The sequence below is a fragment of the Zingiber officinale genome, chromosome 2A, assembly GCF_018446385.1.
Source record: "Zingiber officinale cultivar Zhangliang chromosome 2A, Zo_v1.1, whole genome shotgun sequence".
In the NCBI taxonomy this organism is placed as follows: Eukaryota; Viridiplantae; Streptophyta; class Magnoliopsida; order Zingiberales; family Zingiberaceae; genus Zingiber; species Zingiber officinale.
In genome coordinates, this window is record NC_055988.1 from 105310601 (window position 1) to 105327625 (window position 17025).

The window sequence follows — 17025 nt, forward strand, 5'->3', positions numbered from 1 at the left end:
AACTGTGTGAGCATTGTAATATTTCAAGCGCAATTCTTTATTTGAATTGTGTAATAGTTTTCCGGAATGCAGTAATGCGAGTGATTCTCTTGCTCTATTACAAGATCAAAACAGAACTTTCCACACTCATTTCACCAATCAATCATAACAGGAGAGAGATGTGAAAATAATCGATCGATAATACACAAACTCTGTTCGTGTCAAACAAATTGCTAGGCTATATGCGGCAGGAGTCCCTCCCAAATACAAATCGCCTTGCCCAGTCAGATATCACCAACGTCCTAGTGCGCCAACTTACTTGCTTGCTGTTCATAGACCCGAAGAACAAGTCATTTAACAGTCCAACGGAGACAAGATCACTTGTGCTAGAAGATAGAAAGAAAAAGGAAGAATAATACCTTGCGTAAACAGAGTACCATAACCATTGTGTGCTGTGTCCAATGGAGATCCAGTCGCCCGGGAGTTCTGCAGCTGTTTGCTCTCCACCCAACGGTGCAAATTGCCCAAAATGCTTATACCTTCAATAAGCGATATATTAGATCAAAAGAGCTGCAAAGTAAATGAAGAAAACAATAGAGTTGCATACATCTTAAGCATTCTAATTAATATAAATAAATTCTAACATTTTTAATATTGAATGTGATGGTTCACTACACAGTTGATCGATCACATACAGCCTACATTCGCTTTTCAAAGCCTCCATAAGAATTTAAACCAGTACCAAAATTAGAAAATTTATCCCCTTGATGAGTTTTTAACCTACCTTAACAGAAGCATGACGATTAATCTAAATGCAGATTTTCAGATATTCATCTGGGCAATGGCTTCACATGTCATCATCCATAGGGAAGTTGTAGAGCTAAGTTGGGCTTAGGCAAAGACTTCAAACTTTCATCTGTGGCTTGTGATTCCTCAATAAGTTTGACACCTAAAGAGGGAAAATTTTCTACCACGATATAAAAGGCTAAGAAGTGTAACAGTCACCACAACCTATAACAAGCTGAAGGATTTTGTTACATGGTTAATGAGCCAAACAAAAATATTGAATTTAACCTCAAGAAATGTCTATGAATGTCTTTTCTATGAATGTGAAAGACGTCGACCAAGTACATTGTGAGCATTAGCCTTTGCAAGAAAAGATGTAGGATATGACAACAACAGAAAATAAATCACTTACCTAAAGGGAAAAAAGTGATGTCTTCCCGCTTCCTTGATCCTCTGTGGACCTTCAGGATTTTCTTCACTGTCCTTCCTTTTGTTAAAGCATCTAGCAAGGTATATCCCTTGTTGTGCAGCTACCTAATATACAATTGAATAAGAATAAGAAAAGCTATCGTTAATCCATGACATGCCAAGCTTGAGCCAATCAGGAGTCCATGACGCAAGCCTTAATTATTGATCCACTTCATTTCGTACCATGTCTGGCTTGCCACAACTAAATGTTGGCCCATGGTCTTTGAACCCAAGTTTAGCATGCCCTTTGTGTCGTGTTGAGCATGGGTTGTGATTGTGCTACCCTACTAGGCCATCTTATATAATAATAAAAAATTTACTTTCTATTAACTGTTATGAGTTTGAAACTATATAACGACACTAAGAAGAGAAATTTAATCTGGTCACTTCTACTTCGAATGAGGAATCGTTTCATATCTAATATGGCACGGGGACTCTTCATAATCAAAATACCAAATTTTGCTTTTTTAATGCTAATTTAGAGATAAAGAGGCCATTTGCTTATTAACTATTCAATTAGGCTTGTCGAACATGCATATCCTATCCATGGGTCAAGCACAACTCTTGTCAGGTGAAGCATGACACAAACTGAGAAGTCAAATCGCAAAACTAAAAGTGTCAATCGGTTGTGCTTGGGCTAAAGATGGCCTACGAGAAGAAAAACTTAGTTCGGTGCATGACAAACCCTATCAAAGTCCTATAGTGTTAGCCTAAGTATATATATTCATAAATAAATATAAAAAATAAAAGACAATTAAAAATTATAATAAAAAATTATTTAAAAATTCCAACAAATTTATAACTACTTTATTAAGATTTTAGAGTGTAAAAAAAAATTAAGGAAAAAATATTGTTTTCTAAAATTGTAAAGAAAAGGGTAATTTTTCCCTTTACAACTATACTAAGCTATGGATTTTCCTTGACTCAGAGCAAAGAAATCTTTTATAGACATAGACCTACATAACCATGTGTTATGGTCCCAAATGTAGGATTGAGTCACAAGTTGAGATTCGGATCCTTACTTGGTCACGCAACGCGTAAGGGGGAAGGGAGGGGGAAAGACTAGTCATAAACAGAGTCCAAATTACTCAAGGGGATAGACTTGTCCTAAACAGAGTCCAAATTACTCAATTTTTCTTCCTCTCTTTATTAATAAAAACACTCTTTATATAAAGAGTCAAACATGACTCGATTTAGGAAAGACCAACCCATAAAGGAAATAAGGAATCAAAAATAAAAAAGTTAATTACATCATTATTTGTTTCTACTATAGCAGTAGTTAAATTAGGTCATTATTTATTTTCTACTAATTAAGCAATAGTTAATTTATTTCTACTATAGCAGTAGCTAATTAGGCAGTAACTAATTTGCTGTAGCAGCGTCCAACAAATCCTCGATGCTAAACTTGTCCTCAAGCTTGAAAGTGAGGTATAACGCCACTGATAGCATGGAGGAAAATTTTTGAATCTACTTCCCCCTCTTCCTCACTTTCCCTATCATCATCAGGCACTTTAATCCAAAACAGGCGTTTACACTTGTGACCTGTGCAGTAGCACTCATCACAGTTAAAACAGAGGCTCTTGGCTCTCTGTTCTGCATCTCAGCGCAAGACAGAAGCTTGAAGAATGAAGCAGGTGGAGTCTCCTTACTGATGTCCCCCGTTGTCTTGGTTTTCGCCAAAGGAGGGCATTCACTGCAGTGTTGAGATTGGTTGTGATCTCGGCCCAATTCGTGTGCAGCAGCCCCCTGCCTTGATAGAAGCACTGCTTCTGTTCTAATGCCCTAGTCATATTCATTGCAATGCCTAAGTTTTCAGGCTTCTACAGTTCAATGTCGATATGGAGATCTTTAACTAGCCCTTGCAGTTAGCAAGTCAACCAATTGTTGTAGTCAAAGGCTCGAGGTTCGGGCAAGGTGGGACTAGAACTACCGCTGGTAGTCTTCTACCGAGTTTGTCTACTTCAGATTTGCTAGCTCTCTCAGAGGGTTGTTGCTCGTCGGCGGTCCAAAGCGGATATGACAATGGTTTTTGAATTGCTTATGACTCTTCCTGTTCCATTCGATCAAACCAAAGTTGGGTTTTCCCTACCAAGTGGAAGGCAGCAAGGCCAACCTTGTCGATTTCTATGGTCCTTTGGTTGGCAAAGAATTTTTCACATCTTTTAATCCAACCCAATGGATCTCCTTCTCTATAATAGGTGGGAAACTCCATTTTCAAGTACCGTGGAACCAGGGTGCCACTAATTGGTGGTTCAGGTCTGCACTCCGAGGCTTTGGAAGGGTCACACTCCACGTTAGTAGGGTTGTTTGCAGTGGACACTGACTGTCATCTTGTCTCTTGAACAGTACGGGATAACTCAACCATCTGCTCCTCTAGTCCTTCCTGGCGAAAGGTGATCTGCTCTATGAAAATTTGTTGTTGCGAGGTCAATCGTTCCATGAAGGTATCCAGTTTGGATGTGATAGGATCCATGTCACCCATGATCGGCTCTGATACCAAGTTGTTATGTCCCGAGTGCAGGATCGAGTCACAAGTCGAGATCCAGATTCATACTTGGTCATGCAACACGTAAAGGGGGAGGGAGGGGGAAAGACTCATCCTAGATAGAGTCCAAATTACTCGATTTTTCTTCCTCTCTTTATTAATAATAGCACTCCTTACATAAGGAGTCAAACATGACACGATTCAGGAAAGACCAACCCATAAAGGAAACAAGGAACCAAAAATAAAAAAGCTAATTAGGACATTATTTGTTTCTACTATAGCAATAATTAAATTAAGTCATTATTTATTTTCTACTGATTAGGTAATAGCTAATTTATTTCTACTATACAAGTAGTTAATTAGATAGTAACTAATTTGCTTCCAACTATAGCGAAGCCCAACAAAAGCATCCACCTCGGCGTCCACATCACCATGTCAGGCACAACTGACCTATTATGTCCAAATTGATCATGCATGGCCTAAATTGTGTCAGATCAAGTTGTAAGTAGTCCAACACAATTGACACCTACGCGACAAGGGCCTAAGACCACTCCCATGCTAAGCATAACTTGGTGTTGTTGATGACTTGACTGTAGCAGGATTTTTTGACAAAGAACAATTTTTAACACATCAGAAATTACCTGAGCTGTAGCAGGAAGACTTTTGACCTGAGAATCCACATTAGCAAGAGCAATTTTGAACTCTTCTATGTTAATTCCTTCAGATTCCATTTTATCAGCATCTTTGGAAGCCTTTATTAAATCAACTATGTTGCTCATGTGGTTGCTCTTCAGGTAGAGTTCTACCTGAGGATACTTTGCGCAGATATCTTCTAAAACATCTTCAATTTCTTTCATGGTTAAACTTCCTGAATTATCTTTATCAGCAAATCTAAATATCTCCAAGATATCATCCTGTAATTAACCTTCACATTAGACTAGTAATAACAAATGTGTATACATAAATACTGGTGCACTGGTTTCCATTTTATGGAATATGCATGACTGTCAAGTCTTTTTGTTTCTTATTAACAAATGGATAATCAATTAATCGCATATCACTGAATCAATTTGATTTACAAAATGCCAGACTCCAGATTCTACATAGAACAAATGGTACTTCACTGCTGGAGTCAAAATTGCATGACAAACTACTATAAGAATCTGGTTCCATGTTTATAATAAGGATCAAGATGCTTTTTGAGAATTCATACTTCAGACATGACAGGGGACTAAAAACATGAATTTAGGTTCTCACATAACTTAGCAACAAATTTGAAATTCGTGACGTTTGTGGTTCTTCATGAGTGTAGTAGCATAATCGAAAATCTAATGTTGGTGCAAGCCTCAAGCAAAATTGCCCATGGAATCAACAGTAGAAATGCATATACCATGATTTTACTTTGAGCAATTGTAGCACAATCGCCAATAGCATACACATCAGTACACTCTCTTACTCTCAGCCATTCATTTGTAGCTAAGGCACGCCTGTTACCCTGTGCTGACCAGGAACATATTTAGCAGGAATGGCAAGACTTAAAAATAATGTGAATCCACGCATAATTACTATAAATTTTAAAGGAAAACTAGAAGCAACTAACCTGACCAATTTGTTTCATGAATTCCAATATGAAAGGATGGGCTCCAATACCAGTTGACCATACAGCCATTCCATATGGAACAGAAAACTGTTGGTGAATTCCGTTTTGCATAGTGAGTGTTTTATCAGATACTTTCACAACCTTAAATCCTGTTTTTAGTTCAATTCCATCCCTTTGAAACTTCTGTTCAGCAAATGTACTTATCCTTTTGTCAAACCTTTTGTTGACACCACAACAAAAATGTTACTTAAGCAGCAGAACTGGATTGAGAATACACTAACTAAATGATGTCTAGTCGCTATGTTTGACAGCTCCAGAAAAATTACATTGCATGGTCTATTAAGTAGTCAGAGATTCTATTATCAAGTGTCTATAATCTATGAGGAATGGTTGGTATATATGGTTACTGAAAAGAAATCTGCTAATAACTAAGATTGCTGCACTGCACTGCGTAGTCATAGCATGGTTTTCTAAGCATACTGATATAAGTTGATGGATCTACCACTGGGCAGACTCTTGGTAAAAGTAGGTGGATATAGTTTAGTTCAATGAAAAAACCACATCTATAATTACAGAAATTAAATAACGGCTAATAAATTGTAAGATCTCCCTTACATTGTCAAAATGTGCTCTGCATGCCCAATTACTGTTATATTCACTAGGTCTTTTACAGTAGGGTACAACTTAGCTAAATCTTCAGCGAAAAAGTCATGCAACTCTGCTGCAAATTCGACACCAGTTGGACCAGCCCCAACAATCACAAAATGAAGAATTCTCTTCCTTTCTTCTTCATCAATGTCTGGAAGAGTAGCTCTTTCAAAACAATCTATCACACTTCCACGTATTTTCTGAGCATCCTCAACTTCCTGCAATATATATTAATCTAACATGACAAGGAAAATCACTTAATAATCAATCAAAATGTGGCACAAGCAACTTCTCTAGGCACTTATCAAGTTCATTTACTTTGTACTCCATATCTCCATGGAAACTAAACTACTCTTTAGTATTTACAATTTCTAATATAAAAGGCAAAAACTCAAAATTTGCACAGCAATAAACTCCAGAACAATCAGCATCTTCAACTGGAACAAATGATGGTGAAAAATTACCTTCAGGAAATGGCAATGCTCCACCACACCCGGGGTGTTGAATGTACTTGCTCTTGCTCCAACTGTTATCACCAAGTAATCATAATCGACAATAAACTCACCGTTCCCTTCCAAATTTGTCCCTATATTAGTACGGCAATGTAACTTTTTTGCGTCAGGATCAATTTTGAAGCACTCAGCTTCCCAAAATTTAATTTGTCCATCCTTCTGCAGAATCAATGAGAAAAGCAGCGCTGGTGATAACTGATTTGTTTATCAAATATTTCATAAAAACATGCCCTCATTATTTCACAACTGTTATAGATCATAAGAGGATTATGTTACTAGGAATTCAAAGTACAGTTGGGTTCCTTTAGATGTAATACTATAAAAGCTGGTGTGTGAAGTCTTACAAAAAAGAACATCACACCACTTTCCAAAATATTCTTGATATGAAAACTAGATTCCATAATCACCATTCCTCCTCGACAAATTTCAATTCCGTCAGAAAGATTGCAATAAATATTTACCTTTCTTATGATTCTACGCACGGGTTCGATAATGCTTCGCGGTTCCACAGTTCCACATGTGACACTGGGCAACAAAGGCGTGAATGCAAAGTAGTTGCGAGGTGATATCACTTGCACATCGTACAAGGAGCTATCGAGATTCTTCAAGAAGGTAGTGCCACCCCACCCAGTTCCAAGCACTACCACCTTCTTTTTGGAGGCAATTTGAGCAGACTCCGCAGCTGCATCTGTTCTCGCATCCGCGTATGCCACAATGCCTCCGCCACTACACGATGTCGAAATCAAGTGGTAGAAAATAAGAAATAAAGAGTACTAAATCTTCACAGAGCCGAACAATGACGCAAATCCTTTACTATCGAGTCAATAATGGAAGCAAAGCACACTTTCCAGATTATTTGATTAAGCAAGGAAAGGAGTACTGAATCCTGACACAAACGGCTAACGCAATCGAGCAAAAAGGAACCTTGCGGCGAGGACGACCAATAGCTTGGAAAAGGCGCCTTGGTGTCGGAAGGTGCGAGCGGCGCCGTCGAGGAGGAAGCCGGCGAACCGCATACTCCGGCGGGGGGAAGAGACGCTGCCGATCGAAAGAAAGAAATGGAAGATCTTGATTCCTGTGGCCAGTAAAACGCCGCGACCATAGAGCTACCAGATAAGTCTTCGCCAGATCATAATTTATATTTTAATTTAATCAACCACCAGATCGTTGGCAGAACGCCAGGACATCGGCAAGACTATCAGATAGTATAATCATGTGCAAAAATCGTTTTCATATTTTTTTTAAACTTTTTTTCTTCATATTTTCTTAATTTTAACACGATATTTGATTTCATGTATACATTGTTTTGATATTTAATAAATTAATAGTAAATGTTAAATATTAATATAATTTGAAATTTAATTAGATGTAAGAGTAGGCGATAAAGAAATTTGTTTCAGGAGTTGGTGCAGGCGACACCATCCTTAAAATTTTCTATGCAATAATGATTTCCCTGGCTTGTAAGAGGATGGGTAATGAACAACTAGACTGAAATAGTAAATTGATCTAGACTAGTTAGATGGCATCTATTTTAAAAATCCAAACATCATTTTTTCCAAGAAAATATTATCCAAGATGTTTATTAAAGTTGGGAAAAAACAAACAAACAAAGGGGCCTATTAATACTTCTATTCATGTACTTTTGAGTCTCGGGTAATTCTACACCATCTCTCAACCTTTATCCATTTAATTATTTATAACAAAACTCCACAAGTAGACGAGAATACACGTATAAACGAGTTTACAAAAATAAATTTGACAGTTTACTCGAGTAAAACTTCCTAAACAAGCCCAAGAACAGTCACTAACGTGTAATAAGAGAAACCAAAGAGCACGAATTAAAAAGGATCATTACAGCAAAAATCAAACACTAAGAATGACGTTCAAAAAATATAATTAACCATGGTAGAGGGCAAAATGAGATTTTACACAATAATTAATTATATTTATTAGGCGCTCCAATGAGGTTACGCAGGGAAAAAAGTAATATTATAAGAAAACTTGATTGCTAGTGTTTAAAGTGAGAAAGTAATAAAGGGCCTCAGAAAATCCAGAAAAGTCATATGAAATGCAGGAACTCCAAGAGGTTCTCCCTGCAAAAACAAGGACTCTGCGCCACCTGCAACTCAAAAATGTGGATATATCATCAAAGGCTTTTTATTTAATTGACACAGCTCAGCATTAAGTAAAACAACAGAACTGCAACACTGAATGGCAGCTAAATCTAGCACGAGCATTGGCGTTTCCATCTTCAATGGATCTCTCAGAGATACCCGGGGTGCACCGTGCAGCATCTTTTGTACAAAGAACAAAAGAACACAGGCCTTTTCTTTCATAGTCACTTTCATAAGTGATTATGAAAGTGTTCTTACTCAGAGAACCCTTGAGTTTAGCTTGGCTTGAGGCTTGGCTTTATTAAATCATCATGGATCTAGTATGAATCTGGAGTTTCAACAGATTCATGGGATCTCAACAAGTGAATTCCTATAACAAATATATATATAATATAACATGTTCAATTGTATAGGAACAAATAAAGAGCAAAGACAATGAAGAAAGAACAAGAAGAAGCTTAGGTAAGCTATAGAACATATGAAAAGCTTTAAGCACTGTGGAAACTTAAACAGTACGACAGGATGAATGCAAATAGAAAAAATAAACCACAGGCCTAATATTTGGTTTTTTTATACATCAGGAAAGATTTATTAGTTAAATTTGCAATCCAACACCATATGAAAATACGTGAAATGTAGTGTTGTAATTTAACTCACAACTCATGATCACGAGTTCAAGCTGATGGCAACACGAAATTTGTGAGTTCTTCTGACTTCAGAGCTATTGTCAGGAGCATCAAAGGATAGTTGAACTCGAGTAGAACTAAAACAAATTTTAAATATAACATCATCTACAGTATTCAAAACTGGCCATATCTCAATAGAGAGACAAAAAACAACCGCACACGAGTTTACGTAACAGCCCTTTCATTATACTGTTATGAAATACACATTATTCAGAAGAATTAGAGTTTACATAACTATTTAAAAGCTTAGTAAGAAAACAAAATATATAACGTTAACAAGTAGCAATTTAGGATTTAAAAGCTAAATCTTTTCCAAGTAGACTTGCTCTGTATAATAGAACTTGTAACAGCAGTCAGCATCAATTTGGAGATGGAATCACAGTTAATTCCACCTGTGCCCAAGGTTAAGCTTTCTGCCATCATTGAACAAAACATTATATCTAGCCATTAGTTAACATATTAAACATGTTCTACTGGAGATTCTTCATCTCATATTCTATTGGAGCAAAAGGTGATATCAGACAAGGATGGATATTTCTAAAACCATACAAGAGTCAGTTTAATTTTGCAATATTCAACCTTAAACCAAAGAGCAATTTGTTTAAAACTATAAATGCACCTAAACTGTTCTAACTTTAGAAACACTCCTATCCATTACTTAACCTTTATAAAATTCTCCTACTAGACCACTTTAAAGTCATCTACCTTTATCCATTTACTTATTTAAAACCAAACAATACTCTAAAATTACTATTATAAAATATAAAAAAAATCAAAACAATGGTAAAGAGACTGGATTAGAGAATATACAGAAAAAATTACTAATAACTAGAAGATAAATTGCAAGACTTAAATGAGAAAACAAAAACTAGGACTAAATAAGGGTAATTGCACCAAAAATCCACTGAGAATGGCGTTCAAAAAACATAAATAACAATGGAAGAGAACAAAATGAAATTTTACCCAATAATTAACTATATTTATTGGGCGCTTCAACGAGGTTATGCAAGGAAAAGCAATATTATAAGAAAACTTCATTGCTAGTGTTTAAAATGAGAAATTAATAAAAGGCCTCAGAAAATCCAGAAATGTCATCTGAAATGCAGCAACTCAAGAGGTTCTCCCTGCAAAAACAAGGACTTGGAGCCATCTGCACCTCAAAAATGTGGATATATCATCAAAGGCTTTTTATTTAATTCATTTGCACTTATCATAACTTTAAAGCAAAAAAGTTTATGAATATAGAGACCATTGACAAAGCGAGAAATCTAATTGTTTTAGGACACCCAGGAATACAAAATATAAGTTCAATATAAAGCCAACCATGGTAAAAAAAAACTAACAATTTAGCCATCTCTTTGACACAGTTCAGTTGTTAAACAACAAAACTGCAACACTGAATGGCAGCTAAATCTAGCACGAGCATTGGGGCTTCCTACTTCAATGGATCTCTCAGAGATGCCCGGGGTGCACCGTGCATAATCTTTTGTACAAATGTCCTCATCAATAAATGAGGCCTTCCAGAAAACGAAAGAAATAGTTTTGGTAGTCAATTTCTATCATATATTTTAGTTTTACCAATAGGATACCATTCACACCATAACAATAACCATTTTAACATGTTTAATTGTATTGTAAAAAATAAACACATCGAATTATTTGACGGAAATGTATAAAGCAAAGACAATGAAGAAAGAACAAGTCAAAAAGTTTAGGTAAACTATAGATGTAGAAATGAAATGTAGTGTTGTAATTTAACTCACAACTCATGATCACGAGTTGAAGCTGATGGCAACACAAAATTTGTGAGTTCTTCAGCCTTCAGAGCTATTGCCAGAAGCAGCAAAGGATAGTTGAACTCATCTAAAACAAATTTAAAAAATAGCAATCCATAGTAGTCAAAGCTGACCAGAACTCAATAGAGAGACAAAATGTAACACACCAGTTTCCGTAAAAGCCCTTTCATTTCTGTTGCGAAATACACATTATTCAGAATAATTAGAGTTTACATAACAATTTTACAGCTAAACAAAATATATGACCTTAACAAGTAGCGGTTTAGGATCAAAAATATCTTTTCCAAGAAGACTTGCTCTGTATAATAGAACTAATGAACAGCAGTCAGCATCAATTTGGAGATAGAATCACTAGGAACAGCCAAATAAATATAAAATTTATAAAAAGGATCAAAACTACAAAGGAATCAAAGACAGACACATTGCACAATTTTTTCGTCAAAATATAACTGGTATCATGATATAGAAAGCATATATATTTTTAAAAACAAATAGCTTTCATGATAAATGAACAAAGCATCAACATTATCATAGCCATGTGTTGATAATATTTATTTAAAAAAATCAGAATTGTGCCTCGGGAAATGCAGCTTTCCCAAGTAGGTTCTCTCCCTGTTAGCAGGGGCTTGGTTCCACTACAAATCCATTTTGCAGACAAATCCTACATGGAATCATGAGAATTGCTGGCGTTTAACAACCATATTCCTATGGAATTGTTGACAAAACCAACTAATTCACATTAATCTAAATCAAGCAAATTCACAAATAAGTTTTTTGAGAGCACCAATTATAAAGTCATTAATGTTACGTTTAATGAATATGATACCACTGACAATTATTTCTTTGGTTTGGTTTTTAGAATAGAATGAGTATACAAATTTGCAAGAGAATTCTATTTGATAAATATCATGAAATACATAACCACTTTATTGCTCGGGGAAAAGAAACAACGTAATGCCTCAGAAATTCCAGAGATGTCATTTGAATGCAACAGCTCCAAGTAGGTTCTCCCCACAAAACGGGAACTTGGAGCTCTCTGCGCCTCTATAATGTGGATATATCATCACAGGTTTTTTATTCCATATAAAATTTTAATCAGAGAACAATGAGGAAAAACTCATAAAACAATAAGAATTTGCTGACCTTTTGATGATGTTCACCAAAATTGTAATTGTTTCTGATCAGAAGATTCCAAGGGAAGTAAGAACAGAAAAATAAATTTAGCCGTCACTTTGACACAGATCGTGCGTGTAAAAACTTACAGAACTGCAACACTAAACGGGAGCTATATTTAGCACGAGCATTGGGGCTTCCACCTTCACAGGATATCTCAGAAAAGCCCGGGGTGCACCGTGCTAGATCCTTATAGCCAATATTATAAAATCAAAGGATCAACCAACAATAAATTTCAAAACGAAAACTTTGTTTGGAAGGAACCTACACTTCGTTTATCGCTCCATCATGAGAACAAGAATCTTCGAACAAATATATCATAATGAATCGAGAATAGGGTATAAGTAATACAAACATAGAATTTGTATCTTCATCGCAGATGTAGATAATCCGCCGCCGTGAACAAAGGCCCTAAACCCTTAATGAGAAGATTGATGGGCACCACCTTATTTATAGAGGGAAAGGAGAAACCCTAACCAAGGATCGAGGTACCAAAAGCCCTAAACTCTATCTGTCAACTCTTAAGCCGTTGGCCATGAAATAAATGTGTTTATTGATCGAACGGGTGGAATCAATTGTAGTCCTATCTGGCGGTTACGATTTGCTTCTTCCGGGACCCATTATCAAAGACCATGGAAGCTATTTTGGAATTTAAATTTGGATATATATATATATTTTTTATTTATTTATTTATTTATTTAAAAAATATTGGATATTTTCTTAACTTTATTCTCATTGAAATTTCTTCTTTTTTTTTTTTTCTTAGATTCGATTACTATTCGAATTGATTTGATGATTTTAGAAATATCGATTCTGAGCCTTCATAGTGCTAGGACGGCTAGTTATGGTTCTTTTACAATTCACAATAATTAAAGATTCTTATTATTTTTATTTTAAAAAATTATAAATTTATATATATATATATTTATTTATTTATTTATTTAATTGTCTATATCTCGATTTAAGCCAAGCAATTAACAAACATAATTCTTTAATATTTTGGTAATTAAAATCATTTAAGTCTTTTAAAAATTACATCTTTTTTATAACTTTCACTCGATGTTAGAGTCGTTTAAAAAGAAAAACTCTCCCTTCTCTCTAGAGAGGAGGCGACGATAAACCTTCTCAAAATTCTTGATTGTGATATCAACTATAACGAGCATATCCAATTTGAAGTCTTAGAAGCTATGACAAGGTTAAACCATAACAAAGTGTACCAATCTTCGGGAGTGATGAATCAACCCTATCTAATAGCACATCCTCTAGAAAGAGATAGAAATACTGAGATAGTGTCACCATGGGAGGAAAAAAAATCTACGATGATTGGTTGATTTTTCTCGTCAAATAGATTATTGTTTATTATTTTTTTATCCATGTTAAAAAGGGTAAAATATCACATTTTTATGTTTTAACTAATTAAGGAGTCTAGTATTCTTCTATTTTTTTTTTACTGCTTTAAATTTATTTAATCATTTTAAACTACAATAAAATCCAAAAGAATATATACAATTTAGGTCTTTTAATAATATTCTAAATTTTATCTTTTTTTTATTTACTAATAAGAACTATTTATCATCATTTTCAATATCTCTCGTTAATTATATTTAAATGTAATATAATTCCCTAAAACAATGGATATAACAAATTAAGGTGGAGCTAAAATAACCAAACCTTAAAGGGGTGTTGGGATGATATGATTTTATATTAGACCCACTTTGAGTTTGATATAATTCCATATCAAACCTAAGGTGGACCTTAAAATAAAACTTATTAAGATGGACCTAATATATATATATATATATATATTATCATACTAAAATATAATAATATTAATGTTGGATAAAATAATTATTAGTATAAAAAGTAAAAATAATTTAGAATTTAATATGATATCATTCTCAAAATATATATATACAAGAGTACATAATAATCAAATGCCAGAAGTAATTAATATCTAATAAAGTACCTGAATACATTTCTAATGTCCTATCTACATGAATCTATACATTTATATAAATCTTCTTACAATCTAAATGGCTCTTACAAAAACAAAACTACTATTACGTGCCCTCTATACAAGATGAATCAAAGAAGACAAAGCAAAATGTCTCGCCTTTGTTAGTAGTCGTTTACCTCTATAATACGTCTATAAAACCTAAGCATTCGTTGATAGGTGAACATCTCCTATCTCATATGTAGTCAATCTCTTATCCTCCTTTATAAATTCATGATAGGTGAGCATCTAAAGAATAGATGCTTCTGTTGGGACCGAAAAGTAGCTAGAGGGGGGTGAATAGCTCGTTGCGTGCTTGGTGCTTGGCATTGATTGTTTCTTCAAGAATGCGCAGCGGAAAATACGGAAACAAAAGCATACAACGCTAACACGGTTGGTTTACTTGGTATCCACCTCACAAGAGGTGACTAGTCCAATGATCCACACCTACTCACACACCCTCCACTAATAAAACTCTCCTTTATGGTAACTACCAAAGGCGGAGAAGCCCTACAAGACTCTCAATACAAGAAGAAGGGGAAAAGTAATGAAATACAAGCTTACAAGCTTACAATGAGTGTTGAAACCCTAACCCTAGCTTTCTTCCTTGTCTTTGATCCGCCTCTTGACTTGAAAAACCTCCAAGATCCTTCAAGAACTGGCGATCTGAGCTTTGAGAGCGCTGTGGAGAAGCTGGCGAGAGATCTGAGATGAAACCGTGGAGAGATCCCGCAGCCATCGCACGCCTGCAGCTCAAATACGACGCAACGGTCGGATCTCGATCGATTCGAAAACTCCCAATCGATCGGGGAAGCTTTGGATCGATCCACGGATCGATCCAGAGCGCCTCTGTGCTCTGGAGAAAACGCCTGGATCGATCCACGGATCGATCCAGCGCTTATCGCGCGAACCAGCAGCGTCCCAATCGATCGGCTGATCGATCCAGAGGTTCTCTATTCGCGGGGAAAGGCCTGGATCGATCCACTGATCGATCTAGCTCTTGGTTTTTACCCAAAACCAAGTCCCAAGCCTCTCAATCCAACATTCGATCAACCTTGACCTATTGGTATATCATGCCTAGCATCTGGTCACTCCCTTGACCTGCCAGGACTTTTCTCCTCTTGCCAAGTATCCGGTCAATCCCTTTGACGTACTTGGACTTTTCTTCCTCGTGCCAAGTATCCGGTCAATCCCTTTGACCTACTTGGACTTTCACCAGATGTCTGGTCAACCTTGACCTAGGGATGGCAATAGGTCGGGTTCGGGTCGGATTCTATATCCTCCGTACCCATACCCATCGGATATAGGATATCCAATGGGTATACCCATACCCATTAAAGGACTGCATATATTTTATACGTGTAATTTTTCTTCTTTCTATCGAGCTATTATCATTCAACAAAAACATATTAAAATTAACATCCTATTAAAAAATTTATATATAATTATAAAAAATAGATTAAACATCTATATAGGCCTACTAATATCAACAAAAAATAGTAAATTGATTTTAGAAAAAGAAAATTTTCTTTAATATATGTATATATATTATTTAATCGGGTATTCGGGTCGGGTATCGGGTATTGATAGTCCCTCCATACCCTCCTCCATTCGGGTCGGATGTCGGATCCTCCATCGGGTTCGGGTGAAATTGTCATCCCTACCTTGACCCATCTGGATTTCCCCGTGCCCGGCTTCACTCACCAGGACTTCCAATCTGCCTAGCTTCACTCACTAGGACTTTCACCTAGCTTCACTTACTAGGATTTTCCTCACTGCCTAGTTTCACTCACTAGGTCTTTCCATCTGCCTAACATCCCAGTTAGGACTTCCCAGTCAAGTATCCGATCATCCTTGACATACTTGACTCTTCTTCAATCAACCTTGCATTATCAAACATCGAAACTCAAACCAAGACTCAAGCTTGGTCAACCAGGTCAACCTTGACCTGAGGGATGTTGCACCAACAATCTCCCCCTTTTTGATGTTTGACAATACCAACACTATCACTTACAATACCACATGTAAGTTAGGCTAATCCCATAGCCTAAACCTTGTTCATGCCACTAGGTAATGAATACATAAGTTAAGCGCTTCATTCTCCCCCTAAGAGGGCAAACTCCCTCTAGGTAATGAAAGCCTAACTTACTCCCTTTCATTCTCCCCTATTGGCACACATCAAACCATGCCCCATTTTTGGGCACACATCAACAAATTCACTTGTTGAAAACTCTCCCCCTGAAGAGTTGCTCATCGTTGTTCACAACTTCACTCGTTGTGATCAACACGATAATGAAGGTCTCATACCCTTCATTATCCTTAACCCTACATTCTCCCCCAATGTAGGTAAATGCCCATCCTTGAGCATTATCCACTTGAAACCACTTGAACAATGAGGATATCCACTCCCCATTAAAGTTCAAACGCTCAACCTTGAGCATATTCTTAACGGAAGGTTAACCACCTTCCAAGGTTCATGAAAAATAATTTTCATGTCTTTAAAGAGTCCCTCCCCCTAAAGACATGGTGGTAACTTCTGTCATTGCACCAACAATGACTTGGAATCCCTAAAACTTTAGGAAACCCAATTATGGAAGTTTTGAGGTTCAAATATTCAAAATTTGAAACAAACCTCAACCTAAACTTCAACTTAGCCTTCCTTAACCAATCCATCTTTGTTTTCCACATGAAAACACCCTTTTTATGTATACACATATATTTTCAAGGGTTTGGAATGGTTACTTAGACTAAAATAGGTTCAAAGGTGCTGAAATCAAACCTTCTC

General features: G+C 36.1%; 1 protein-coding gene, 1 long non-coding RNA gene and 7 other non-coding genes across 10 annotated transcripts; all 9 read right to left on the bottom strand.

Annotated features, from left to right (window-relative positions):
- Positions 1–16: 16 nt before the first annotated feature.
- On the bottom strand, positions 17–7603 carry LOC122041845 (external alternative NAD(P)H-ubiquinone oxidoreductase B3, mitochondrial-like). 2 transcript variants are annotated; one of them, XR_006129088.1, is made up of 11 exons: positions 7403–7603; positions 6940–7204; positions 6431–6637; positions 5934–6184; positions 5319–5535; positions 5109–5213; positions 4360–4632; positions 1178–1299; positions 764–928; positions 399–518; positions 17–305 (listed from the first exon to the last, which is right to left on the bottom strand). XR_006129088.1 is itself a non-coding variant. In XM_042601677.1 (10 exons), the coding sequence occupies exons 1-10, from the start codon at positions 7492–7494 to the stop codon at positions 218–220; spliced, it is 1740 nt and encodes a 579-aa protein (XP_042457611.1). In that variant the 5' UTR covers positions 7495–7599; the 3' UTR covers positions 17–217. The 2 variants fall into 2 exon arrangements, 1 of the variants encoding a protein (XP_042457611.1); XM_042601677.1 differs by lacking the exon at positions 764–928 and having other exon boundaries at positions 7403–7599.
- Positions 7604–8152: 549 nt separating this feature from the next.
- LOC122041846 lies at positions 8153–12728 on the bottom strand. Its single transcript, XR_006129089.1, has 3 exons — positions 11221–12728; positions 11042–11141; positions 8153–8962 (listed from the first exon to the last, which is right to left on the bottom strand). It is a non-coding gene; the product is annotated as an uncharacterized LOC122041846 (long non-coding RNA).
- Positions 8628–8769, bottom strand: LOC122044806. The gene has a single exon (XR_006129806.1). It is a non-coding gene; the product is annotated as a small nucleolar RNA snoR134 (small nucleolar RNA).
- LOC122044796 lies at positions 9224–9325 on the bottom strand. The gene has a single exon (XR_006129798.1). It is a non-coding gene; the product is annotated as a small nucleolar RNA snoR97 (small nucleolar RNA).
- Positions 10349–10463, bottom strand: LOC122044780. Its single transcript, XR_006129784.1, has one exon. It is a non-coding gene; the product is annotated as a small nucleolar RNA Z278 (small nucleolar RNA).
- LOC122044804 lies at positions 10621–10758 on the bottom strand. Its single transcript, XR_006129804.1, has one exon. It is a non-coding gene; the product is annotated as a small nucleolar RNA snoR134 (small nucleolar RNA).
- On the bottom strand, positions 11016–11118 carry LOC122044794. The gene has a single exon (XR_006129796.1). It is a non-coding gene; the product is annotated as a small nucleolar RNA snoR97 (small nucleolar RNA).
- Positions 12031–12145, bottom strand: LOC122044779. The gene has a single exon (XR_006129783.1). It is a non-coding gene; the product is annotated as a small nucleolar RNA Z278 (small nucleolar RNA).
- On the bottom strand, positions 12291–12432 carry LOC122044805. Its single transcript, XR_006129805.1, has one exon. It is a non-coding gene; the product is annotated as a small nucleolar RNA snoR134 (small nucleolar RNA).
- Positions 12729–17025: the final 4297 nt, after the last annotated feature.

What these genes read in the sequence shown, in the direction of transcription:
- LOC122041845 (XM_042601677.1), bottom strand. Translation starts at nt 7,494, where the DNA reads ATGCGGTTCGCCGGCTTCCTCCTCGACGGCGCCGCTCGCACCTTCCGA. An exon ending in AGCATTGCCATTTCCTGAAG is followed by an intron (nt 6,185 to 6,430) that starts GTAATTTTTCAC and finishes TATATATTGCAG; the next exon opens with GAAGTTGAGGATGCTCAGAA. An exon ending in GCAGAGCACATTTTGACAAT is followed by an intron (nt 5,536 to 5,933) that starts GTAAGGGAGATC and finishes TGTCAACAAAAG; the next exon opens with GTTTGACAAAAGGATAAGTA.